The sequence below is a fragment of the Equus quagga genome, chromosome 9 (genome assembly GCF_021613505.1).
Source record: "Equus quagga isolate Etosha38 chromosome 9, UCLA_HA_Equagga_1.0, whole genome shotgun sequence".
Classification (NCBI taxonomy): domain Eukaryota; kingdom Metazoa; phylum Chordata; class Mammalia; order Perissodactyla; family Equidae; genus Equus; species Equus quagga.
This window is the reverse complement of record NC_060275.1, coordinates 94,153,178-94,179,997: the sequence shown is the minus strand read 5'-3', so window position 1 is coordinate 94,179,997 and position 26,820 is coordinate 94,153,178. Positions and strand designations below refer to the sequence as shown.

The following is a 26,820-nucleotide window of genomic DNA, read 5'->3' as shown; positions in this document are numbered from 1 at the left end:
GCATGAGTAAACTTTAGGGGAAAAAAAAGCTTTATTTAATAAAAAGCATGATGTTAACTCATTTAAAGTATATTATAAATCTTTAAGTATTTCAATATCAACAAATATAATTATCAAGTAAACTGGAAGACAGAAAAACTGCCACGGATTAGTATAGGTAAACTAAAAACATTCCTAAATCAAAAGCCATGATTAACCATTTTCACAATTCAATCATTACTGTATAATCAGTCTTATTTCTTACTTAGAAAAATTCGATGGGACCACTGTGATGGATCACGTGTCCACACCTAAAATTTGGGTATTATTCCATACCATAGATGCAGTATTCAAATTCACTTGAGCTGCGAGGCTGGAAACTTACAGATTAGCTCTTGGTTTACTACTTTCAATAATTTTATCTGAGTTAAGCTGATCAATTTCTTCCTGGCTGAACCCAAATTCTCTAAGTATCTCTTCAGTGTGTTCTCCTACAAAAGGATCCCTTTTGGAAGAAGGGATAGCTGGGGTGTTTGACAGCAGAGGTGCAGGGCGGGGACTCACACCCTGCTCCCCGTGAGTGATAAAGGAGCCTCGTTCTTTGTTATGACCATGCTGGACAGCCTCTTCTAAAGACAGAACTGGAGTCACGCACGCATCTGTGCCATCAAAGATCCGACACCACTCTGCCTTTGTCTTCTTTGCAAATATATCTGCAAATTTCTTCTTCATTTCTGGCCAATCAGTTGTGCTCATCTGATTGGGAAGTTCTTCAGACTTGAGTCCAAGTCCTGAGAGAAAAACACAATTTCTTAAATTATTATGCTTTGTGTGGAGTGATTATAATCAATGAAGATGAGTTTGGAGCTCACCACACTGTCCCAAATAGGATGGTTGTTAAGGGTTTCTCAAATGGGTCAAAAGAAGAAATTCAAACTCATCTTGAAGTTGGAGCCAACGGCTTGAGAGAGCAGAGGTAGTAAGGGTAGCAGGACTCAAAACAGACTCTCCATTACCAAGATCTTATTATTTAATTGCATCAAAATTAGCCTATTTTTTGGCAAAAATAACCAAAACAAAAAGTAACAAATGTTGGAGAGGTTGTGGAGAAAAAGGAACCCTCATACACTGCTGGTGGGAATGCAAACAGGTGCAGCCACTATGGAAAACAGTATGGAGATTTCTCAAAAAATTAAAAATAGAAATACCATATGATCCAGCCATCCCACTACTGGGTATCTATCCAAAGAACTTGAAATCAGCAATCCGGAAAGTCCCATGCACCCCTATGTTCATTGCTGCATTATTTACAATAGCCAAGACGTGGAAGCAACCTAAGTGCCCATAAACTGATGACTAGATAAAGAAGATATGGTATATACATACAATGGAATACTACTCAGCCATAAAAAAGGATAAAATCATCCCATTCACAACAACACGGATGGACCTCGAAGGTATTATGTTAAGTGAAATAAGCCAGATAGAGAAAGACAATCTCTGTATGACTCCAGTCATATGTGGAAGTTAAACATGTAGACAAAGAGAACAGATTAGTGGCTACCAGGGGAAAGGGGAGCTGGGTGGTGGGTACAAAGGGTGAAGTGGTGAACCTACAACACGACTGACAAACAATAAGGTACAACCGAAATTTCACAAGGCTGTAAACTATCATTTCAATAAAATGTTAAAAAAAAAAAAGTAGTCTATTTTTAATGGTCTAGGTTCCAGAAATCGATCTCTTCCCTCTGAGTAGGTTTGCAAAAAGAAATTTCCTCCTGATGTTATCATCTGTCGTATTGAATTAAAATAACCCCATATTTTATATAATGCTCCTAAACTCTATGAAAGATAAAATCTAAACAACTTTACATGACTATCTCAGTTTTCAAGGAAGAAGCCTAAAGATAAACAATTAAATTCAAAATTGCAGTTTTATAAATAATATTCATTTCTTTGTATTTTGGTCAAATAAAAGAGCTCTAGTGATATTTGACTCATTAAGGAACAAAGGACTTGTAAAGTAACCAAAGACTCTTGCAAATCGTTCCTACAGCAAACAGGGCAGAAAGTCATCAGCCAGCCAGTCACCAACGGGGCATGCAGACCTTTCTCTCCAGCGTGAAGGGCCCTGAAGGGCCCCTCAACACACAGTGCAAAGAGGATGAAAGCATCCAGCTGGCGATTTAACAGGAAGGAGGGCTTCTTTGGCCCATGACCTGATCTGCGCTTCCTTTATTGACAAGCTCCTACCCCTACAGATACACCTGAACTCCGTACTGATTAAATTATACCCAAAGGGCCACTTTACTGGGGTTTGGCGTAAATGCCATTTTTTTCCCTCATGTAAGAGGTTTTCTAAATGTTTGAAATTATGTATAACATTTTGTGTAAGTTTAGCCAAGCTAATCAAATAATTTTCACTTTTATCATCCTTTCTTTCCCTACTACACTGAAGAACAATGACTAAGTGTAGGCTGCTCTGAAAAGGTAAGAAGTCATGAACACCGCAGGCTCTCCTTAGGGTTTTGAGGGATATAGGGAAACAAGGAGAACTCACAGAGTTCTGGATTGTGGTGAAAAGACACCTGTGGGATTTATAAGTAAATTTTTCTCTATAGTCACTTGTCCCACTTAAATACCAGAAAAGATCTGGAGTTATAGTTTCAGGTCTATCACTGTAAATCTACAAAGAAATGTTCCTAAGGATACCTTTGACTTTGCTTTCTCTTTCCTGATTGCCCCAAACTCTGTGATTAAAAAACACAAAAAATGAGCAGTTAGCCAAAGTAGTGATGTAGATGGTAGCTACTATTGGAAACATCTTTGCATCCTTTTTAAACAGTTTTTTAAATTAGAAAGTGATCAGAATCATAAAACTAAATAAAACTAGCAACAATTTGTCCTCTCTGTAACAAAAATCATACTTGAGATCACACAGGTCATAGTGTGTATATGGGAAAATAGTAGAAATCAGAGGACCCCAAGTTCTACCCCTAAGTCTGCCACCCAGCTGCTCCACCGTCTCGTCATCCTTTCTCAGCCCACAATTCCCCATCCTGCCCAAGACCCTGATCGAGGCCACAGGATGATCTACCAGTGGTCTCGGGTGGGCTGTTTCCTGTGCTCTTCACATCCCTCTATGGAGCTCTGAATCCGATCTCCCATAGAAATGCAATTAGAGATTGTGGCTAGTTTCTACAGTCTAATCAATACTAAATTTGTGGTATTATAAGTCAAACACTTTCAGGGACTGGCCTGGGGACTCAGACACCATTTAAAACTTGGGAAAGTATGTTTTGATTTCCAAAAAACTACCGCACACATACTTGTACAGATATTCATACACACACACACACACAAAATATTATTGTTTTAAGTACACATAATACTTTTCTGCTCTGTAACACAATATTAGGAATATATTAAGCACTCAAAAATTTATTTCTAAGTATGCAATGATATATGTACAAAGATTAATGTTAATAGATTAATAAACATTCTTATAATGAAAAACTTGAAAAAATGCAGATGAATTTGAATAAAGAAATGGTTAAGTAAATTTTAGGACAGGCACACCGTATCATATGGCTACTATAAAAAAAAGGTGAGGGTAAAGCTCTTTTTTTATTGACAAGAATGTCTTGTTATATTGTTGAATAAAAAGAGATAGCTATTAATGATAAATGTTTGTAACTGTACATAATATATATAAATAACAAATTGTAAAAAATAAAATGTGTGTTTGCAGGTGCATAGAAAAAATTCTGGGGAGACATCCCAAATTTTCCCAAAATGAAAGGACAAGGGAGAATTTTTACTTCTTATTTGACAAATTCTGTGTTGTTTAAATATTTTTGACTTTTTTTCATTTTTCAACATTGTGGTAAAATATGGATAAAATTTACCATTTTAGTTATTTTTAGGTGTACAGTACTGTGGTGTTAAGTATATTTACAGTTGTCCCTCTGGCGGATTGGTTCTAGGACCCCCCCCAGATACTAAAATCCACACATGTTCAAGTCCCTTATATAAAATGATTTAGTATTTGCATATAACCTACACACATTTTCCCATATACTTTAAATTGTCTCTAAATTACTTATAATACCTAATACAAAGAAAATGCTATATAAATAGTTGTTATACTGCATGGTTCAGGGAATAATGACAAGAAAAAAAAGTCTGTACAATACCTGTTCAGTATAAATGCAAACACTGTAGGCCTTTCAATCCGTGGATCTGGATGGCCAACTGTATACTGTTCTGGAACCATCACCACCATCTCTCTCCAGAACTTTTCCTCTTCCCAAACTGAAACTCTGTATCCATTAAACACTATCTCCACATTCTCCCCTCCCCCAGCCCCTGGCAACCACCATTCTACTTTCTGTCTCTATGAACCTGACTACTCTAGGCACCTCATATAAGCAGAATCAAACAGTATCTGTCCTTTTGTGACTGGTTTATTTCACTCAGCATAATGCCTTCAAAGTTCATCCACGTTATAGCAGAAGTCAGAATTTCTTTCCTTTTTAAGGTTGAATAACATTCCATTGTATGTATATGCCCATTTTGCTTATCCTTTCATCTGCTGAGAGACACTTGGGTTGCTTCCATCTTTTAGTTATTGTAAATAATGCTGCTATGAACACGGATGTACAAATACCTGTTTGAGTCCCTGCTTTCAATTCTTTTGGGTATAAACCCAGCAGTGGAACTGCTGGATCATATGGTATTTCTATGTTTAATTCTTTGAGGAACCAACATACCATTTTCCACAGTGCTTGCACAATTTTACATTTCTCCAGTAATGTACAGGGTTCCAGTTTCTCCACATCCTTGTCAACACTCATTATTTCAGGTTTTCTTTTAATAATATTTTGAAATTTTAAAACAACTTTTAAAAACTCTCTATTGCTTATCTGGTTATACTACAAGAGTCCTGCCATCTCTCAATGTCATGAAATTCTCAGTCTTTTCAGATTTCTTTACCCTGGAAAGCAGCAGGGACACAGCACAGTGGCGTTCGCCTCTTACAAAAACCTTGTGTATTTATGTTCAGATCCTGAAGAGCTAAATTAAGGTAGGGTCTCAAAGATCTCAAAATACACGGTGAAATAAACGAAGTATATAATTAATACTACCTCAAAATATCATTATAGATGTGGGAGTTTGTCTAGTTGGGCCTGAGAGAGAAATAACATATATGTGATTAGTAAAAGTACTATTTTGAAAAATAAATATTGTAAAAGAAAGAAAATGCTAAGGCATTTTGGCACAGCCTATGTAGATTAAGCAAAATCTGATTTAACACGCTAAGTCTGCCTGAAGCCCAGCTAAGGATCCCTGAAGGGAAAGAGAAGGTTAAGGATACTAGAAAAGGCTTGGATGCAAAGAGAGGGGGCTGCAAAAAAAATCATAGGGTGTGATAGTTTAGACTCAGAAAGAGAAGAGCCAGGAGAAGATTAGAAGCTGAGGGGCTGAAGGGCCTTATAGAAAAATGTCCCAGAAAGGCTCATTTATTGAGGTGGAGTGTGGATATTAGAAATAATTATTCCAAACATATATGTTTTAAAATAGCAAGATACGCCAAGAAGGGGAGTTAACTTCTGGAATGGCAGAGCAAGAACCTTCAACAATTCGCTCCTGCATAAAAGCAACAACAACACTGGCACAAATTGTCAGAATCAACTTTTTCAAAACTCTGGAAATTAACTGAAAGCTTGCAACCATCCAAAGAGCATTTATTCAAGAAAAATGAATGAATCTCAGTAGGACTTTATGGTGTTATCACCTGCGCTAATTTCACCCCTTTCTCCCCAGCTCTGCGATAGTCTTTAAAATCAACAGGTTCCCAACTATGGTAGCTTGAAAACCAGCAGGATAACAGCCATTGGCGGGGGGAGAATGAGTTCGGAGCTCCTCAAAAATCCTACCCCCGGAAAACTGCCACTATTTGGCCTGTCTGGCAACTCCCTGAAAGGCTCATTCTCAGGGCTTGCCTTTATGTGATCTGACTCAGAGTTCACAGTGCCCTATTCCCAGCACATGTCAAAAAAAAAAAAAATTAGTGGCAACGGTTTAAAATTGCAGCTATCAGAGATGGCACTACCTGCTGGGACTAACAAGGAGCTGACCAAAAAACTTAAAAGAAAAAAGCAAGGAATAGGATGTCCATAAGGGTATTGAAAAGTTCCAACATACTCCTGAGAGTTTAAAAGACCATGCACATGCACAGGTCCAGGGCGGCAGGCATGCGCAGAAGAGATCTGAGAAGGTCCTCATCTTTCATCTCTGGCTGACCGTGAGGCTCTGCACCAGCATGAAGTGAAGGCACAGAGCGCCTCAGAAAAGCATGGGAGACTTACTGGTTCAAAGCACTTGAAGACACTGCTGTTCAAATATTAGCTGACCATCAAGCTAACTGAGCACACAGCAGTGGCTGCACATGCCAAAGAAAACAGATCCAGTCCTGGAAAGTCACTGAATAAACAAACAGCAGCAACAACAAATCCAGGACGAAGAGAAGAGGAGATCTTATTTCCAGATTGCCACATTTCATTTTTTAAAATAACCTATTTCAACAAAAAATTGTGAGGCATGCAAAGAAAAAGAAAAGTATGGCCCATACACAGAAAAAAAAGTAATCAATAGAAACTATCCCTGAGGAAGCCAGATGTTGGACTTCCTAGAAAAAAATTTTAAGTCAGCTATTTTAAATATGTCCAAAGCACTGAAGGAAACCATTTCTAAAGAATTAAAGGAAGGTATGAGAACAATGTTTCATCAAATAGAGAATATCAATAAAGAGACAAAAATTATTGAAAAAAGGAATCAAATAGAAATTCTGGAGTTGCAAAGTATGGTAACAAATGAAAACCATGAGAGGGCCTCAACAGCAGACATGAACTGCAGGAGAAAGAATCAACGAACTTGAAAAGAGGCAAGCCGAGTTTACCCAGTCTGAGGACTACTACTGAGCATGAAATGTAACAAAAACATGGAACTCCCACAAAAGGGATTACTATTGTTTTAAAACCCTGAGCTATTTCAGAGACTTGTAAAATCACCCGTCAATTTAAAAAATAGGGGAAATGCCCCACGATATAATGTTGGCTCTAATTGGGTTAATTATAAAATGGATGTATAATAAAAGATATCACGAATTTCAAAAGGCCCCAAAATAGAGGCTAAAGAACATCCACAGGACAAGGAGGGTGGGGAAAGTACGTGAAATTACTTATCTTTGATCAGCAACTCATAGAACTGGGGCTCTATTGCTCCAACAGCCATGAATTCCTCGTCTGCTGTCCTATATGTTGTGTAGAAAGGAGCTCCACCATCTAACATGTTCTGTCCTCGAGGCTGTTCCCACAGGCCCATTTCCTGTGTTTGCCACAGGAAAGTACTTAGATATGCTGTTCCTTCCACCTTTGAAGACACAACACAATACGAATCCATATAATTAAACTATAAAAGCTTCATTCCTTTCTACTTGGGTTTTTTTTTTAAATATTGAATAAAAATGTATAGGAAGATTATATCCAATTATACAACTTCTTTGGGATTTCGAGAAAGTCAGCAGAGTAGGTTTATGGCAGAGGGAGTTCCTGCACTATCGAGTTCAGAAAATACTGTTCAGAAAAGACTCAGAAGCAGCTATTTTTGTTCTTCCTTTCAAATAAGATTGACAAAATGTTGATAATTTTTGAAGCTAGGTAAGGGTATATGGAAGTTCATTCTATATTCTCTTTACTTACATATATGCTAAAAATTCTCAGGACAAAAAGTTAAAAATAAAGCAAAAAGGTTTTTAAAAATCCACTGTCTGATCTCAATTCCTATAAACATATATACACAGACATACGAAGCATATCACATTTTAAAGGTAAATCACACTACAATTAAATTTAACTTACTCTAGTTGGAGTCTAAGCCCAAGAAAATTATAATTGAGTATTTAATATATTTTAACTTTAATATCACTAGGAAATTACAAAATGAACATAACAATATGGGTGGCAGGTATATGGGTTTTGTGAGTCCAGATAAACTAGTTTGGGAATGCCAACTTCTCGATGAGTCCAGGAGTGAGAACAGGAATGGATTCGCATCTTCAGGGATGAGTATCACAAGGCTGGATGCACTGCGCTATCTAAAGACAACCACTTCCCTGTCCTTGTAGCTTTCTGATCCTAATGATTCCAGCACCCCAGGGAGAAGACCATGAAAGCATCCTTGTCTCTGAGGTTGCCAATAGAGGGGCCACATTCCAACAGTGAGCACGCAATTTTCCACAGTTACTGGCTATGAAACAAATGCAAAATATATCTTCAATACATCCCAAATTTCCCTTTTAACTTGAATTCTCATGTACACCTGAATTCAGGGTTTGGACATTTGTCATTACCAAATAGTGGAGTTTGTATAAGTGGCCTATGGTGGTGCTTTTTTTTGAAACTGGGTTATGTAGATTTTAGAGAGTCCCCACATTTATACCTATACATACACCTACACAAATACATATAATGATACACACACACACACACACACATATATACACACATATAATGTCTTTTATGTAATGGATGTACTCACGAGTTTGCTGAAAAAAGATGCACCGACAGAGTTCAGAGTCTAGTTTGACCCCCTCAGGACACAAACAGGCTCTAATCTAATCCTACTTTATTTAGTGCCACAGGAGGATACAGGATAAGGAATATAGCAGTTACAATCCTCATCTCATCACAAGGCCACTGAGGCACACGCCTTCTCTGGCCCCCTCACCCACATGTAGGGAATGCTGCCACAGAGGAGAGCCCCTTGAGACAGGGAAACTGCAGCCTCCATTTCCCAACCTTCTAGATGGTTCTCACCTTATAGACCCACGACCTGCATGCCAACATGCAGCCCTAGCCCCCAGGTCAGGCGCACTCCCCCAGACCAGGAGTAAACAAGGCAAAACAGATCCCGCGTTCCAAAGTTATCTTCACTCTACACTTTCCAAGGAAACACTACTATGAAGAGACGACTCCAGGTCATCACAGGCAGGCATGAGTCAAGGATTCTGCTGCTAAAAACATCTGAAACTACTGGCCTAGAAGAATAAGGTATCTGCTCCCCCTGATCAGCTTCTACAAGTATGTGAATCACAAGGGTTCCCAGAGATGGGGAAGTAATGAACACAATGCTTTATGATCCATCGGGTCTGGAGGAATTAGCCAACACCACAATACCCTAACACAAACATGAACCTTGCATAAAGTTTACAGTGTATTCACATACACTAATACCTGAATATCTTCCTAATTGTCATGTAATTCTGATTAGACAATCTGATGAAAGCAGTAATTATCCTTTATTTAAATTTGACTATAAAAAAGCAATTACATGTCATTAGTAAATTATTCAGATTATTACTAAATATGCAGTAGTTAATCCTAACTTCTTAAAACTCTCAAGGCCTCATGGTTGTTCTCAGTGCATTCCTTTGGCACCACAGGGAGTGTGCCCACAGGGCAGCCGAGTGCAGTGGCCGAAAGCACGGCTTTCATGCCCACGAAAGTGTCAAACTGCCCAGGTGCAGAGATTCGGACCCTTTGCAGCCACCTGCTTCAGGAGAAGGCTGTGGGCCTCTCCACGGCGGAAAGTCTTCACAGGCCTTCAGAAGCCTGAGAGCCTTCCGGGAGGACGCCTCCTTCGGGTGGTCGCGTGGATCAAAGGAGGGGAGATGACGTGAAGCACTGAGCCTCGCCCTCGGCGCACGGTAAGTTGACAGCAGGTGCTGCTGCCGCTCCGGTGCGAGCTGGGCCTGGGCCGGGACTGGCCAGGAGCCGCCGATGAAAACACCAGTCACACTCCGCTCCTGCTGAAGTCACGTCGGAGATGGACGCAAGGACAATGTGACTGTACCCTGATGACAGGCTCACAGGACACAGAAACAGGACAGGGCAGCAAGGGATTAGGCCTCGAGGAGACGGAAGCACAAACCAAGGCCCCGAGATGAGGGACTCTGGTCGGAAATGGCCTTTGCAAAGGTCACCAATGACAAACCCAATTTACACCGTTTGGTTTTAAACTCTCGAGGTCTCCATCAACTTCTGACCCTCTTCGGACTTTCTCTTTCCTTCCCTTTCATGACAACGCTCCCTGTGGCTCTCCACGTCCCTCTCCTTAGCCCTGGCTTCTCCTCTTCTGCCCTCTCACTCCTCAAACGCCGGTGTTCTATCCCCTTCCCTAGCAGACCACATGGCTCCCAAATGCCTCTGAAATCTGTTTCTAGTCCCTAACTTTACGTATTCCATTGGATATCTGAAAGGCACTTCAAACTTGAAATGACCAAAACTGAATGCCTTTCTTCTAATAATAATAACAAAACCAAACTCCTATGGAGTGCCTCCTCTATGCCAGACACTGAACAATGGATGAACTCATTTAATTCTCTAACAATGCTATGAAGTAGATACCATTATTATCTCCATTCTACAAAGAAGGAAACTAAGACACAGGGAGATTAAGTAACTTTCCCAAGATCACAGAGCTATGAAGTGGCAGAGCTGAGGTGGAGGAAGTCAGCTGCCAGTCGGTGCTCTTGACCATTGTGCCACACTGCTTCTTCCTTCAATGGTCTTCCCCCAAGGTGCCACTGACACCATCCACCAGGTAGTCCAAGCCAGAAATAGGGGAGCCATCCATGATTCCTCCCTCTCCCCTCACTGCCAACGCATCACCAAATCTCAGAAATTGTACATCTCAACTATCACTCAATCCAGACCCATTCTACCATTACTGACTTTGCCACTTGCCCTTAGCTCACAGCAATAACCCGGTAACTGTCCCTCGGCCTCCAGTCTTGTCTCCATGCCACCTCCAAAGATCTGTCCAAGGCAAATGTGTCGTTGTGCTGGATTGAACTCTTACCAACTAGTTGTGAGAACTCAGGCAAATTTCTAGGATTCAGTTTCCTCCTCTTTAAAATAATAACGTATTCCAGGTGAAATTGTTGTTTTGAGGATTAGGAGAAATCACACAGGGAATGAGCTCAGGATAACATGAGGCACACGCTCAGCGTGTGACAGTGAAGAAACCGAAGCATGATGAGGTCATAGTCTCCCTTACATAATGCAGAAGGAAGGACGTCTGGACTGGCCCGTTTGACTTCGGCACCCTTAAGGGGTGACCTTCTCTATCTGCTATGGGAGGCTTCCTGAGCCCCGTTTTGAATGAGGATTGCTTGAAAAGTATATTCTAAGCACAAGGGAGAGTGTGCAGAAAATTGCTAAAACACAACACAGGAATCAGGTGAGTCAGGAAAAGTTTAGAAAACTGACTCCACAAACAGATGATCAAAATTTGACATTCTGACACATGTAAATTAGGATATGAGGCTATTTTAAAGAAAAGGATATCCCTGGTAACTTGGATTCAATCTTCAAATCTCACTTATCTCTTGAAGTGTTCAGAAAAAGATTTGAGGCAGCCATCTACGGTACAGTAGTCCCCCCCTTATACACAGTTTTGCTTTCCGCAACTTTGGTTACCTGAGGTCAACCATGGTCTGAAAATATTAAATGGAAAATTCCAGAAATAAACAATTCCTAAGTTTTAAATTGTGAGTCGTTCTGCATAGCATTATGGAATCTCCCATCGCCCCACTCTATCCCGCCTGGGACGTGAATTGTCCCTTTGTCCAGGACATCCACGCTGTATACACAACCTGCCTGTTAGTCACTTAGTAGTGTCTGGGTGATCAGATCAACTGTTGCAGTATTACACTGCTGGTGTTCAAATAACCCTTATTTTACTTAATAACGTCTCCAAATCCCAAGAGTAATGATGCTGGCAATTCGGAGATGCCCATGAGAAGCCATGAAGGACTTTCTTGAAGTGAAAAAGTGAAAGTTGTTGAGTTAATAAGGAAAGAAAAAAAATCGCATGCTGAGGTTGCTAAGATCTACAGTAACTTTTATTACAGTATATTTGTATAATTGTTCCATTTTATTATTAGTTATTGTTTTAATCTCTTTCTGTGCCTAATTTATAAATTAAACTTTATGATAGGTATGTATGTACAGGAAAAAACATGGCATATATAAGGTTCAGTACTATCCGCCGTTGCAGGCATCTATGGGGGAGCGGGGGGTCTTGGAACACATCCCCTGAGAATAAGGGGGGATCTACTGTATTTAAGAAGAACGGGTGGGCTTATCATTTCCCCCAAATATCACTTACCATGCTTGCGTCAATGACTTGACCTTTGCCAGAGCGTGTACGTTCAAAAAGAGCCATCATGATGCCCAGCGCACACATGAGGCCACCACCACCAAAGTCAGCCAGTAGATTCAGCGGAGCACATGGCTTGTCACCACTTTTGCCAAGTTTTGACAGAACACCTACACCATTTAAAAAAATCGGGGAAAGTTAACTGTAAATTTAACGTCTCTTTTAAATAAATACATGAACATCTTAGAGGAGTAACCAATCACTCTAGTTGCTGACATAAGTGAACACTAGTACCTAATGCTTTTCCAAATCTAAACCTATTCGGCATATTTATAAACAGGATTTCCCTCCAACAAGGCTCCTTGTTTTGTTTTTTTCCTTCTCTAAAACTTTATTCCAACTAACATTTTCAGAATTTTACTGCTAAGTTTATACTCACTGAGTTTTGGGAAAAAATGATTTGTCATCAACTTAGTTTATGGTTTAACAACAGTATAATGCACCTCCATGCTTATTAGAAAGAGATGCAAGAAAATAATCAAATACAAGAAAGAAAAGCAATTAAATTTTAAAATAGATGAAAAAATCCAATTCTATACTCACTCTTTTCCTCAACCTTTCAATGTATATTCACAGAAAATTAGAGACTTTCTTTACTCAACAACATACAGTCTGTAGAATTCTAGAATCAGGCCATTCTAACACATGTTCTTACAGGCCAACACTTCAATAAAGTGAGATCACAACCTGAAAAACAGGCTTTTTCTAGTATTCATACAAGTCTAAAATGGTAACTCAGGCAATGATTCACAAAGACGGCGTGAGGAGCGGGGTCAGAATCAAATTATATCAGCATTTTCAAACTCTAGAGCCACCATCATTATTACCACCAACTCTCTTATTTGTAGCAGGGGCTTGCCTGAGAATTGACTCCACAAATGTAGTAAGTAAATGTGACTAGTGAGAGTATATTATCCATCAAATGTGTTAAGACAGGGGGAAAAGGGTTGACAATGACTGTTCCGAGACAAACTCATCCGTTTTAAACAACCATACTCTCCTTATTGATTCTGATAAATATTTCAATCTTCCCCCTTAAAAATTCTTTTTCCTTAGTAGAACTGTAGATCTTGACTGGGAACAAAATAAAAAGTATAGAGAAATTATTTTTTTAACATACCCGACAAAGCCAAATAGTTGATATCATGGCCTGCTAACCTAGAGAACCTCCCCAACTGGCCAAATCCACTCAACCTGGCATAGATAAGACTTGGATTCTCCCTCTGCAGAATCTCCGGGCCCAGCTGGAGTTTTTCCATGACACCTTAAGAGAAAAGTAACAATTTTTTGTTAAGCAAGCATGAATTGAGGATGGGTATAATCCCTTCTCTCTGGCAAACATAAAACAGCACTCATACAAGTAATACTAATGTTTATTGCAGGTTTGTAGCGTGTTTCCAGTAATTAAGGACCCAAAGAGCGAGGCCAACATTTCTGGAATGTGTGGCTTCTGCCTCAGAAGGCTATTTCCTTCCAGCACTTGCCTGTTTCCCTTCAGTCACATCCAAGCCTCTTCAAGCCCCATAGTGGGCATTTCATCCCTTTAGTCTGTCCCTTTATAAAACCCTCTCCTTAGTAATTAGAAATGGTTTGTTCTCCTGCAATAGTTACCCGGGGTCTTTATTTGGTCAAAAATTCACTTTTGAACGCTGCTCTTCCTTTTAGGACCTTTGCTTCTATGGCCGCATTAGTGCCTACCACCTTCTACCTCATGCTGTACTTATGTATGTATATATTCCATCTTCCCTATCAGCTCAGGAGCGACTCTGGTGGAATTCATGCCTGATCTGTTTCCACAAGCCTCTAAAGAACCCAGCATCAAAACCCTCACAGAAAGGCTCAGTAAATATCCATGGAAAGGTTAGCTACGATGGCACCTAAGATCTCTTAGGGTCTCAGCAAGTACCATATTCATTGCACAAAATCTAAGCAACTGACACCTAGTCTCCTGGGATTAAAAGCAATAAAGATTACATACTAAATTCACTGTCTTTCTTCCTAACGTTATGATATACTACAACGGCCCTCTAGTCCTCTTCCTAAACACCAGCCATAATCCCTCACCTGGCAGCTACACCTGTATCCACAGTGGTATTTTCCTCCTAATCGTAAGACTTTGAACAAATTATCTAACCATGTTGACTCTCCATCTTCAAATGGGACACAGTTAAACTACGATATAATCCTAATTGTTAAATTATTATTACTACAATCCTCAAATCTAGCTGTAAGGGTAAATGGGGTCACATTTAAACACACCTGGTGCCCCAGAGACATTCAATTCATTCACCAAACATTTACTGATTTCCTGTTATGTACCAGGCAAAGCTTGGGATGTGTGCTTGCAGATAACTCTGGCAGCTGTCTGAGAATGGATCCGAGCGGTGTTAGATCCAAACATCATCTTTGAAAAAGGCTGTCACGACACTATCAAGGAAGCTGCAGCAGGTATGGAGAGAAGGGATGCTTAGTTATAGAAAGGAAGAAGAATGAACGGATTCGTGATAACTGAAAGCAAGTGGAGAGAAAGATTTGGAGTCACAGAGGAAGCGCAAGTTTCTGATTCAGGCAATTGGGTGGCTACGGCTTCCATTCCCTGAGATAAATAATTCAGAAGGAGGCGATATCACCTTAGGAAGAAAGGTGACGGGCTTGGTTTGGGATTTCTGGAAGCTGCAGTGCCTGGAGGACAGCCAGATAGAAATGTGCAGGACCTGGGGATCCCAGCGGTCTGCGGCACTAACACGGGGGGTACAATTACGGATTCGGGCATCATCTGTCTATAAAAGGTGAAAACAGTGGGAATGGATAAGGCGGCTCCAGGAATCCGAGTGTAGAGTAAACGAAACTGAGCTGAAGGGGAACTTGGGAATACCAGCATTTAAGACAGGGAGTGCTGGGTCCGTGGATGGCTTTCGAGTGTACACAGAACCCCAAAACTGTAGCAAAATGACTAAATCCTATATGCAATTTTCCCAGGAGAGAATTTACGTCTTTCATTATTCTCACAGGGTTCCTAACCGTCAAATAATCAAGAAAGGCAAATATAAATAGGAGGTGAGGAAAAAAGAGGCACTTGGAAAGAGTCGAGTTATAACGCGAACAAGGGCATCCGCGGTATCTCGGATCCCAAGTAGGAAGATCGTCTCGAGGGGCGAATGATCAACAATATCAAATGCAACACAAAGTCTAGAAAGGCAGGGACGGGATGGGTTCACGTGGCAACAGGGCAAAGGAGCGGCGGGCACAGCCTCAGTCCGAACAGTCCGGCCCCCTCCCTTCGCAGGCTGGGCTCACCGGCGCGGAAAGGATCCAGCACCACGTCCGCCCGCGCGCACAGGCGCCGCAGCACCGCCGCTCCCCGCGGCCGCTTCAGGTCCAGGGCCAGCGAGCGCTTGCCCCGGGCCAGGTAGCTTATGCCGCCGCGGACGCCGGTCCGGTCCACACGCACCACTTGCGCCCCGAAGTCCGCCAGGACCATACCGCAGAACGGGCCGGGCACCAGGCCGGCCAGCTCCAGAACCCGGACGCCCCGCAGCGCCATGACGCGCCGCCTCTCCACCCGCAGGAGAATACGGAGCGACTGCCACCAGGGTCACCCAAGCGTGGCGCACGGCCCCGAGCGCGCACTGCCCCTATGTGCGCCTGCGCGCCGCCGCGGTGTCTGCGCACTGGTGTGTCCGCCCGCCCGGCGCCGCACGTCACGGGTTTACTCTTCTTGCTGCCAAGTCCTGAGCTGTCCGCGGAGCTTGGCCTGTTGAGCTCAGGCCTGGGGCCGCCCTCTCAGGACGCTTTTATTTCCACCGTTGTGCCATTTCAGTCCCTACGCGAGCCCGGGCCCGGAGAAATAAAAAGTACGTAGATATTTAGAAACAATGCTATTTTCTTCCGTAGGCTACAGGGTGCCTCCTTCAGCGCCCCTACTTCGTAGCCACCCGATGATTTCATCCACAAGTAGCTTGCGAGTCCTTCTAGATGCGCTCAGTTTTGAGTTAAAAACTTTGTGGATTACATGCCTTTAAGAAAAAGTTCAAGCTGCACTAAGGAATGTGTAATATTAGAAGAACATCAGAGCGGGCGGTGCTCATCAGTGCCGAATGAGAAACTTTACAAATACTTTTGATTTGTCACCTGACATTTCTATGGATTATTAGGGTTTCTAGTTTTTAATTTTAATGCACAATCTTTTTTTTTTTTAAGTGCAATATAATCACAAATAGCCCCACTACTTGAGCCAAACAGGAGGTGCTCAGGGGTGCTCTGCCAAAAGGAGCTGGGGAGAGAGTTATAGAGAAAAGGCAGGAAGCGAAGCAAGGAAATTGGCTGTACCGTCAGGCCTTGGCTGTTTGTGATTGGTTTTCTTAGGGTCTGGTTTGTAACCTTGAGACATTTACAAGATTAGAGTTTGGATTGTTTGGGTAGGCTGCCAAGGGGTTAGAGCCACATCAGTTTAATGGCCTGTTTGTTTAACACCACCTTGTTGCTCTCTATCCCATGTTCCTACCTTTGTTCAGGCAGAAGATTCCTTACCACTCCTCTTGTTTTATTTTTATTTTGAGAAACTAAAACAGAAAAAGAAGATTACAAAGAATGCTATAGCAGGCATCCAGACTGACACGTTAGTATTTTTTCATATTTGCTTCCAGTCTGTTTTTCTAAAAAATAAACAGTACAGATATCGCTTGAGCTAACACCCAGGATCAGGTTGACATGAAATCAGGGATCTTACCCAGCATCAAGCCTTACTAATGAATTCAGAGATATGGGTCATGGAGAGGCTCAGACAAAGCAGAGGTCTGAGAAATCTCACCTAACTTTACAGGTCCTTCCTTCCTGCGTTGGACACAATACCCCCTGTTACAAGTTGAGTTGTGTCCCTTTAAAATTCATATATTGAAATCCTAAGCCCTGGTACCCGAAGATGTGACTGTGCTTGGAGATAGGGCCTGTAAGGAGGTAATTAAGATAAAGTGAGGTCATATGGGTGGGTCCCAATCCCATAAGACTGGTGGCCTTATAAGAAAAGAAGATTAGGACAAGAACAACACAGATGAAAGACAACCATGTGAGGACACAGCAGAACATGGCTATCTGTAAGCCAAGGAGCCAGGCCTCAGAAGAAACCAAAACTGCTGACACCTTCATTTTGGACTGTCAGACTCCAGAACTGTGAGAAAACAAAGTTCTCTTGTTTAAACTACCCTGTCTGCGGTATTGTATTGTGGCAGGCCTAGCAAGCTAATACACCCTCTGACCCACAATTATAGATGAAGTCTTTAATGAGGTTCTCGAATCACCTAACAGACTTCAGTTTATATCCCAAGAATTATTTAGCTGTGGAACCATGCTTCCTAGATTCTCGGTTTATTTAGCATAAGTAATCCCATGACCAGGGATATCCTAAGTGCATTCAGTAGATAAATTCTCTTCCTCCTAGCAAATGCCATTCGTCTATGTATCCAAGGTCCAACTGACAAGGAGAGTCACTCACCTTTTTCTTCATCCCTCTAGTACATCTCTGTACTAAAAGGAGTAAATAGATCATAGGTGATGCGGGGTCGGCGAGCTGAAGAGTCGAAAGAAAGATTTCTTGGGCTCTCAAGGTCTGGCAGTAGTGCTCTTTTATTTAGAGAATAGTATGGAATAGCATGGGGACAGGACCATGGGCAGTAAAGAGCTGCTGCAATGTGTTGAGGGTTAGGGCTAAATTTATAAGGCATGGGTACGTGACTTATTTTTACTAGACAAAGAAAAGATGATGTAAAAAGTCATTAAATGGTTTCAGTGCCGATGGGGTCTGGTTATTGTGTGGTCATATAACTTTAGATATGAATCTGGTCCTATAGATCAGCATGTAGGCCAGGATGCCCTGGGCTTCTCTCCCTGGGGCAGCCCTAATCCACACCATAAAATCCATCGGGTCATATAGATTGGCATGTAGGCCAGGTCACCTTGGGCTTCTCTACCTGGGGTAGTCTTGATCTACATCAATAGGTACCGGCTTTTAACTCCTTCCACAGCTAAAGCCTCCTCTAACTACCACCCACAGTTACATTTCTTTGCCCCCCACCCCCACTATTCAAGACACAAGCACTCCCATGATTTTGATATTGTTTGACTAAACAAAATGTATTATTTGTGGTTTTAACTTACGTAAATGATGTTACATGGCACTAACTGTCCTGAAGTTGATTTTGCGCTCTATCTTACGTTAACTGCTGTCCTCTTTTTCACTTCTTCCTCTTAGATCAATCAGAATTCTTGGCTTAAATATAAAAGAATTCATTAGAAAGATAGCAAGTAGCTCACACAATTGCCTGAGAAAGCTGAATGCAGGCAATTGGCAGGACTCAGGATTGCTGGAGTCACCTTCAATGTCACAGCATGAAGGTCTGGATAGGATACATGTCTGCACAGTCTCAAATCACCTTTGCCCTGCTGAGAGAGATTTGCAAGCCTGAGCCTGAGTCAAAAGGATCTAAGTACTAACTTGAAGGGCCGCCCACTGACAATTAAGATGGGACCATTAAATTCGAATAATGACTGCTGAAACACATCAAATATATGAAAAATCATGAGTTAATAAAAATCCTTTTTAAAAGACCTCATTAATCACCTTTGGAGGTTGCTAGGGCACCAACTCATTATTCTAAAAATCAGTAAGTAAAGTAAAAAAATCAAGCAGTTATCTTGTCTTACATATGAACAGTATTTCAGGATAACCAAATAGCTAGTGAAAACATTTCTTTCTTTAAAAATGTCACTATTGGGGCCGGCCCAGTGGCACAGCGGTTAAGTTCTCACGTTCCGCTTCTCAGCGGCCGGGGCTTTGCCGGTTCGGATCCTGGGTGCGGACATGGCACTGCTTGGCACACCATGCTGTGGTAGGCGTCCCACATATAAAGTAGAGGAAGATGGGCACGGATGTTAGCTCAGGGCCAGGCTTCCTCAGCAAAAAGAGGAGGACTGGGAGTAGTTGGCTCAGGGCTAAACTTCCTCAAAAAAAAAAGAAGTCACTGTTTTGCAACTGCTAATGAAATAGTGGATTTAAGCCATAATCATCAATAGCTGCTAAAAACTTTAGGCAAAAAGCTAATGGGGGAATTTTATATTATGCGGATCTGGCTGAGATACCCTGAAGCCACAGATCAATTTTAATATCATTAAAAGAGATAATATGACATTATGGACCTCTTGATATGAGGCGATAGACGATACCACCCATGATGTCTTCCTGCAAAAAGATTAAACCTACATCTAGTCAAGCACATTGTCTGTTTGCAGTGAATGCAGCAGGTAGAGGACGATGCCATGTAACACCGAAGAATATAATCCGCAAAATCCACAATGTTGGAAAGCAAATGATAAATAAATAAATAGGACATTGTTGCAGATTTTCAGACTTAGATATGTCAATCAAATGTGAGATAGAAATCTTGTTTTGAATCGTGATTCAAACAAATAGACTGTAGAAAGATATTTACGAGGCAATTGAGGATATTTTAAAACACTGGATGTTAGATATCAAGGAATTATTATTTTCTTTTTGTGAAAATATTACTGTGGTTGTAATTTTTTTTAAAACTCATTTCTCTGAGATATATACTGAAGTGTTTATAGGCCTTGAAAGCTAATCAAGAAATTTCTAATTTCTGGGCAGCTGGATTCTGGAATTGCCCTGGACCAGGGACTCCTCTGTCCCTCCCAATTCCCTCCTTTTGAATAGGAATGTCTATACGTGTTATCCTTTCTCTGCCCCACCATTGTTTTGGGTGGTGGGTGGGAAGGCAATACCTTGTTTCTTTCATTTCATAGATCAACAGATCAAAAGGAATATAGCCAAAGAGCTGAACCAAAGAACTATAGTTGTCCCACAGTTTCCAAGGAGGATTGTTTCCAGGATTTCTCCCCCATACTGAAATCCATGGATGCTCAAGTCCCTGATATAAGATGTCATAGTATTTGCATATAGCTTATTCACTCCCCTCCCCCCGTATACTTTAAATCATGTCTAGATTACTCATAATACCTAATACGAGGTAAAGTCTCTGTAAATAGTTGTTTTACTGTATTGTTTAGGGAGAAATGGCAAGGAAAAAAAGTCTGTACTGTTCAGTACAGACACAACCATCATAGGCCTTTTGATCTGTAGTTGGTTGAATCTGTGGATGCAGAACCTGCAGATGTGGAGGGCCACTGTATATTCAAGAATCCTGATCCACATCTGGCTCTGATGTCAAAGATGAGATCCTAGACTTTGAGCTAGCGCTATAATGGGATGAGAACTCTGGGGACCTTGCAAGAGGGTGAATGCATTTTGCATGTGGAAGGGTGAGTAGGAAAAACTCACTTCTCCTCTATGTTTCTTCTTTACTCTTACACTCCACACTCACAGCACTTCTGACACCAGATGTGTGGGTTCTTTTTTTCCCACACCAAGCAATTTCCTATGACACCAGCTGGGTGTCTTACAATTCAATTCGATTCAAACACTAACTGGAATTAGCACCGACCCCACAGGTTAAGGGCTCAGTCCCAGGAGACTGCCTCTGCCCCAACTTCAGATACCAATAGCAAGTAATAGGTCCCCAGATTTGCTTGCCAAATAGAAATGGCAAGCAATAGGATATATTGGAGTATATGAAGAAGCCATTTGGTGTAAACGTAATTTGGCCTGACTTTGTTTTTTTCCAAAAGGGCCTGACCGTGGCTGTTGAGCACACATTGTATATCTGCTTTAAACATTTGCTATGGCAAGAACAAATGCCCTTAAGATAAAGGCGCAATTTCGTCCCACATTGGCATTTCCTTAGGGATAAGCATCTTTCCTTAAGCTAGGAACTGATTGCTGCACTCACTTTTGACCAACCAGCTCACCTTTGACCACCCAGCTTACCTGTGACCACCCAGCTGGAGACAACAGACCTGCCACCCTGCTGTGTTTGCTGAGACAGCAGACCTACTTGCTGTTTCCATCAATCGCTGTGCCGACAGAGCAGTCTCGTGATTATTGTGAAAGGGACATTTCAATCATATGTGAAACATCCTTTTTGGGGATATATAACTACTCTGTGCACCCCACTTCTTTGGTGTCCTTTCTTCCTTTGAGAAGAAAGGCCCTGGACCATGGTCCTCACATTTTAGCTCAGAATAAACTCATCCCAAATTTTCATTTATAGATTGGTTATGGATTATTTTCGTCGAGAAGGTTACCCACAAGTTCTGTCTGGCTTGGCTGCAAATCAGAGATTCCTGTTACCCTCCGCCCACCTCCTTAGGTTAAATTATTTGCTAGAGCCGCTCATAGAACTTAGCGAAACATTTACTTATGTTTACCAGTTTATTATATAATGAAGAATATGAGAAAGGACACAGATGGACAGCCAGACAAAGAAAGACATAGAGTGGGGTCTGTGTGGGTCCCAAGCACAGAAGCTTCTGTTCTCATGGAGTTGGGATATGCCACCCTTCCAGCATGTAGATTGTTTGTCAACCCAGAAGCTCTCTGAAGCCTGTACTTTGGGGGTTTTATGAAGGCTTCATCGCACAGGTGTTGAGTCCACTTCTAACTCCCCTCCCCTCTATGGAGAATGACGGATTGGGATGAGACTGAAAATTCCAAGCCTCTGATCATGGCTTGCTTAGTCTTTCTTGTGACCAGCCCCTATTCCTGAGCCTACCAAGAGTCACCTCATTAAAATGAAAAACACTGCTATCACTCAGAAAACTCCAAGGGATTTAGATGCTCTGTGTCAGGAACTAGGGTCAAAGACCAAATACTAGAAGAAAAGATGCTCCTAGTGCTCTTGTAATTTAGGAAATTACGAAAGCTTTAGGACCCCTGTGTCGGGAACTGGAGTCAAAAACTAAATATTAGAACAAAAGATTCTCCTGAGCACCTCTACTATGAACTCTGTGTCAGGAACTGGGGACAGGGACCAATCTATATATTTCTTATTATTTCACAGAGAGGCATGAATTACTAGGAGCCAAAGGGCACACTGTGGCAACTGGACTCTAAGATGGCTCCAAATGATACCTCTTGGCTTTCGTGCCCTTTGTAATTCCTCTACCTTTGAGTGTGGGCTGACCTAGTGACTTGCCTTTAACCAATAGAATACCACAAATGTGGTAGGATGTTATCTCATGAACAGTTTACAAGAGATTGGAAGCTTTGCCTTGCTAGCTGACTTGACTGCCTTCTCAGCTGGCATGCTTTGATGAAGTAAGCAGTTATTTGGAGAGGCCCACATGGCAGGAAGCTGAGGGCAGCCCCCAGGCAATAGCCAGCAAGGAATACAGACCCTCAGTCCAGGAAACCTCGAGGAACTGAATTCTGCCAACAATCCAAGTGATCTTGGAGGCAGATTCTTCCCCAGTCGAGCTGGCCCAGGCCTGGTCAACACCTTGCTTGTAGCCCTGTGAGATATCCTGAAGCAAAGGCCCCAGCTAAGCTGTCCCCAGACTCCTGATCCACCAACACTGTGAAGTAATGAATGCGTGTTATTTTAAACCACTAATTTGTTTATTTGTTATGCATCAATATAGATAACTAATACACGCAGTAATTAATTTAATCCTCACAATAACCCTTGAGGTACACACTAATAGACAACCCAGTTTTACAAATGAGGAAACTAAGGCATAGACCTTAAGTAACTTGCCTAAAGTAACCCACCAGTAGAAGAGGGTCTTTTTCCCTACTCCACAATATTGCTGTGACACTAAATAGTCCAAAAGATTGACAGGGAGTGTGGGTGTGATTTTGTGGGGTTTTAAAGGGGAAATGAGGGTAGGAGGCAGTTTTAAGACATTGTACAAATGGAGCATGTTGCTATGTCCATTTCACCGGATTAACACTTACCATCCAATCGAGAACTGTGTCTCTTTACTTTGCATTGGTACTATAAACATTTTGAGAAGAAGTGGGGGATGTATGGTCAGCATTGGCTAACCAATGCTTGTCTCCAAAAGTAGGAAAATTTTAACTCCTTGAAACCCCCTGTTACTCAACAGATTGGTTTTCCTAAAACATAGCTCTGATTATATCAAACCATTGAACACAAATTGTTAACAGTGTCTCTTTAGCTGCTAATTTAAGTGCATTTCTCACCTTAGCATTGAAAGCCTGGGGTATTTCTCCTACCCACCCTTCTAGCCCTACGTGCCTGTTGAGGGTTACTTCACTGAGCTATTTTAGTCAAACTGCACATTATACTATTTTCCACAGTTTGCATTTTCCCTGCCTCTGTGTCTTTGTAGGGACCTGAAATTGGCCACCCCAAGATATGCCTCTTTGGCATCAGGATTATTTGAGGCTCATTGCTTTTGATAAACTGGGACAGGGAAGGAGGCTCTGAGGAATGGAACTTGCCCTTTGTTAGGGCACTTACATTTGTAAGGTAAATCTCTATCTGTAAAAGGTGCCTCCCTCTCTGTACCAGGAAGAAGAAAGGAGATGACCTTCTCTCTAGAAACTCTTAATCAGTACCAAAGGCAAGGACTTAAAGCTGCATTTTATTGTGCTTCTCTGGTAACCTCCTGTAACTGACTTCCCTCCCCCTCCCAACGTTGGCATCTCCTTAAAGATTAAGCATCTTTCTTTAGGCTGGGAACCGATTGCAGTGCTCATCTGTGACCTCCCAGCCCAAGGCAACACACCTGCTACCCCGCAGCGTTCACTGAGACAGGAGACCTCTCTGCCATTTCCATCAAGAGCTGTGCTGACAGAGCAGCCTCGTGACTGTTGTAAAAGGGACACTTCAATCATATGTGAAACACCCTGTTTGGGGGTATATAACCACTCTGTGCACCCCACTTCTTCGGTGCCCTTTCTTCCTTCGGGAAGAAAGGCCCCGGGCCATGGTTCCTCATAAAGCTTTGTTTAATTTTCTCTTGCTATTCTGTCTCATGTGAATTTAATTCGTTCTCCAGCCAGACGAACCCACATTTGGGAAGAGGAAATGTCTTCCTCCCCTACATCTTTGTCCATACTATTTTTCCTTGCATGGAATACTTTGTCCCCCACCCCCATCAGTCAAAATCCTACCTATCTAAAGTATTTTTGGCATTCTCAAACACTGCCAGTAGGAGTATAGACATTTTTGGAAGGCAACTCAGCAATATTTAATGACAATGTTGAACCTTACCTAAGCCCTGTGCTCCCGTAAAACAGCCACAGTTAATTCCCCCACCCCTTTTGTGTTTTGGAAAATGGCTTACTTCCCCTTACACCTTAGATTAGATTAGATTAGATTTGATTTCTGGAGTTAATTCCCCCACCCCTTTTGTGTTTTGGAAAATGGCTTACTTCCCCTTACACCTTAGATTAGATTAGATTTCTGGATGACCTCCTTTTTCACTCATGACAAGGCCAGAAACAGGCTCTCCAACTTCCTGTTTTTCGTTTCATAAATGATTAGCTGAACTGTTTGTCCCCACTGATCAATCTGGTAACTAGCTTGACTAAACTTTGGTCAAGCTTCTCTCCTTCTCCAAGGCCCCTCAACTTTGGCCCACTTTGAGCACCAGAATGTGGAACAACCTCTTCTTCATGGCTCCTCCAAAGAATTGGCTGACCTTACGGAAAAACAGTCCCTGGTTTACTGTCCCATCAGGACACTCACTTATCTCAATCCTGACACCTGGTACTTTCTAGCCTTGTTTATTCCTCCCTATAAAAGAAAGCCAGTTTCTGCCTGATCTTTGAGATGCAGATCTCATAGCCAGAGCCTTCTCCCTATTGCAATAATCCTTCAATCCTTATGCAATAATGCTTTAAATAAATTTTATCATTACCTGGGTCCAAGTTTGTCTTTTAGTTTACACTACTAATAGCTTTAAAAATGTTTAGACCTTTAGACCAAATAATGCCACTTTAAAAACATAATCAAGGGGTTGACCTGGTGGCATAGTGATTAAGTTCGTGTGCTCTGCTTAGGTGGCCCAGGGTTCACAGGTTCAGATCCCGCGTGCAGACCTACTCACTGCTTGTCACAGCCATGCCATGGCAGCATCCCACATGCAAAACAGAGGAAGATTGCCAGAGATGTTAGCTCAGTGACAATCTTCCTTACCAAAAAAAAAAAAAAGAAAGGAAATAATTATATGAACACAGTTTTTTAAAAGAATGTTCATGACATTATTTGTAATAGGAAAAAAAAGCAATTGGAAACAGCAAAAATAGTTCCCCAAATGGAAAAGGTTAAATAAATTATTCTGTCATTAAAATTATGTTTTCAGATAACCCTTAATAGCATTTGAGAGTGCTCTTAATACATTAGGGCAAACCACAGCAGGATAAAAAGTATATAAAAAGTAAAAGTGTAATGTCAAATGGTTTGTTTCATTTCTACTTTCTTTTTAACAAAAAACCATAAATATAGACAGAAAAAGATTGAAATAAATACTTCAAAATGCTAATGTTATTTAATGTTTGGTGGGATGATTAATTTTTATACTAAATACTTTTATGGATTTTACAAATTTTCTAAAATAAGTTTTTATAATCAGAAAAGAACAAGATATTTTTGAGAATAACACTCCAAACATGACAAAGCAAGAAACTGTCTCTAGCCATCAAATGCTATCTTTTCCACAGATGTTCTCAGGCTCTGAGCGGGGTTTGTTTCTCTTGCCTGTGAATCCCTAGTCCTCTGCCTTCTGTGGCTATTAAAACATTCTGTTTTCCATTATGTTATCCACGCACTTCCTCCCTTTTACCCATCTTCCTCTATTAGCTTCAAAACTCATGGAAGGTAAGAATTGTACTTTAAATCTGAGTAGCTCCTGGAATAGCTCAGTATCTTTGCACAAAGTAGGTGTTTATCAATTCTAGCCATGCCCTTTGGAGTTTACATTTGAGTATTCGATCTTCTGTTCAAATAGCCTTGATTTCAGCTTTTATTCACAATATGCTTGATAAAATTCCTTCAATATAGTCTCTTTGTTGTCCAAAGTTCAAATGTAGCCTTTTCTACACCGGAAAATCACCTAACCTGATCGTTGCGTGAAGCGCCTCTACACTGTATTGCGTTTTGGCAACAAGCTGAAACCCACGTGCTTCATTTGTGGAGTTAGTCTTCATTTGGGGTTTAGAATTTAAAAGTCGGTTGCTTAGATGATACTTTTAGATTTCCCATGACACCTACCTACGACCTCCTTTTTAAAGCCTCGGTTTTAGGAAAACTTGTAAAGTCAGTCTTCCGGATATACTTCTGGCCCTAGGTAAAATGGTGAAACATTGATCATTATCATGGCCTCTCCACTTCCCTTACTGATCACTCTTCTTCACACCTGGGACTTATTTGCAAGTCCGATGGGCTCTGCGCCTGCCTGCAACCAAATCTACTAAGGTGAAAGCTGGAATTTTGGCATCAACACAGAAAGACTTCAGGTGGGTGATGAAGAGCCCTCCCCATCAGAGACGTTCAGGTTTCACTAAAGGACCCTCTAAACATCAAGTCGTCTTGAAGACTCAGAGGATTGAAGTTAAAACAATGGAATGACTGAAAAGTAGAGTTTTTTGTAGACAAGTGACCCTGCTCTGTACCCACA

The 26,820-nt window shown here is 41.4% G+C and overlaps 1 protein-coding gene across 3 annotated transcripts; it reads right to left on the bottom strand.

Moving 5' to 3' along the window:
- Positions 1–12: 12 nt before the first annotated feature.
- On the bottom strand, positions 13–15,895 carry AMACR (alpha-methylacyl-CoA racemase). Of its 3 annotated transcripts, XM_046671664.1 has the most exons (6): positions 15,562–15,699; positions 14,584–14,703; positions 13,385–13,528; positions 12,214–12,374; positions 7,227–7,413; positions 13–770 (listed from the first exon to the last, which is right to left on the bottom strand). In XM_046671664.1, exons 2-6 carry the CDS (start codon positions 14,666–14,668, stop codon positions 361–363), a joined length of 987 nt encoding a protein of 328 aa, XP_046527620.1. In that variant the 5' UTR covers positions 14,669–14,703; positions 15,562–15,699; the 3' UTR covers positions 13–360. The 3 variants fall into 3 exon arrangements, with proteins under 3 accessions (XP_046527620.1, XP_046527619.1, XP_046527621.1); XM_046671663.1 differs by lacking the exon at positions 14,584–14,703 and having other exon boundaries at positions 15,562–15,895; XM_046671665.1 differs by lacking the exons at positions 14,584–14,703; positions 15,562–15,699 and adding an exon at positions 15,748–15,891.
- Positions 15,896–26,820: the final 10,925 nt, after the last annotated feature.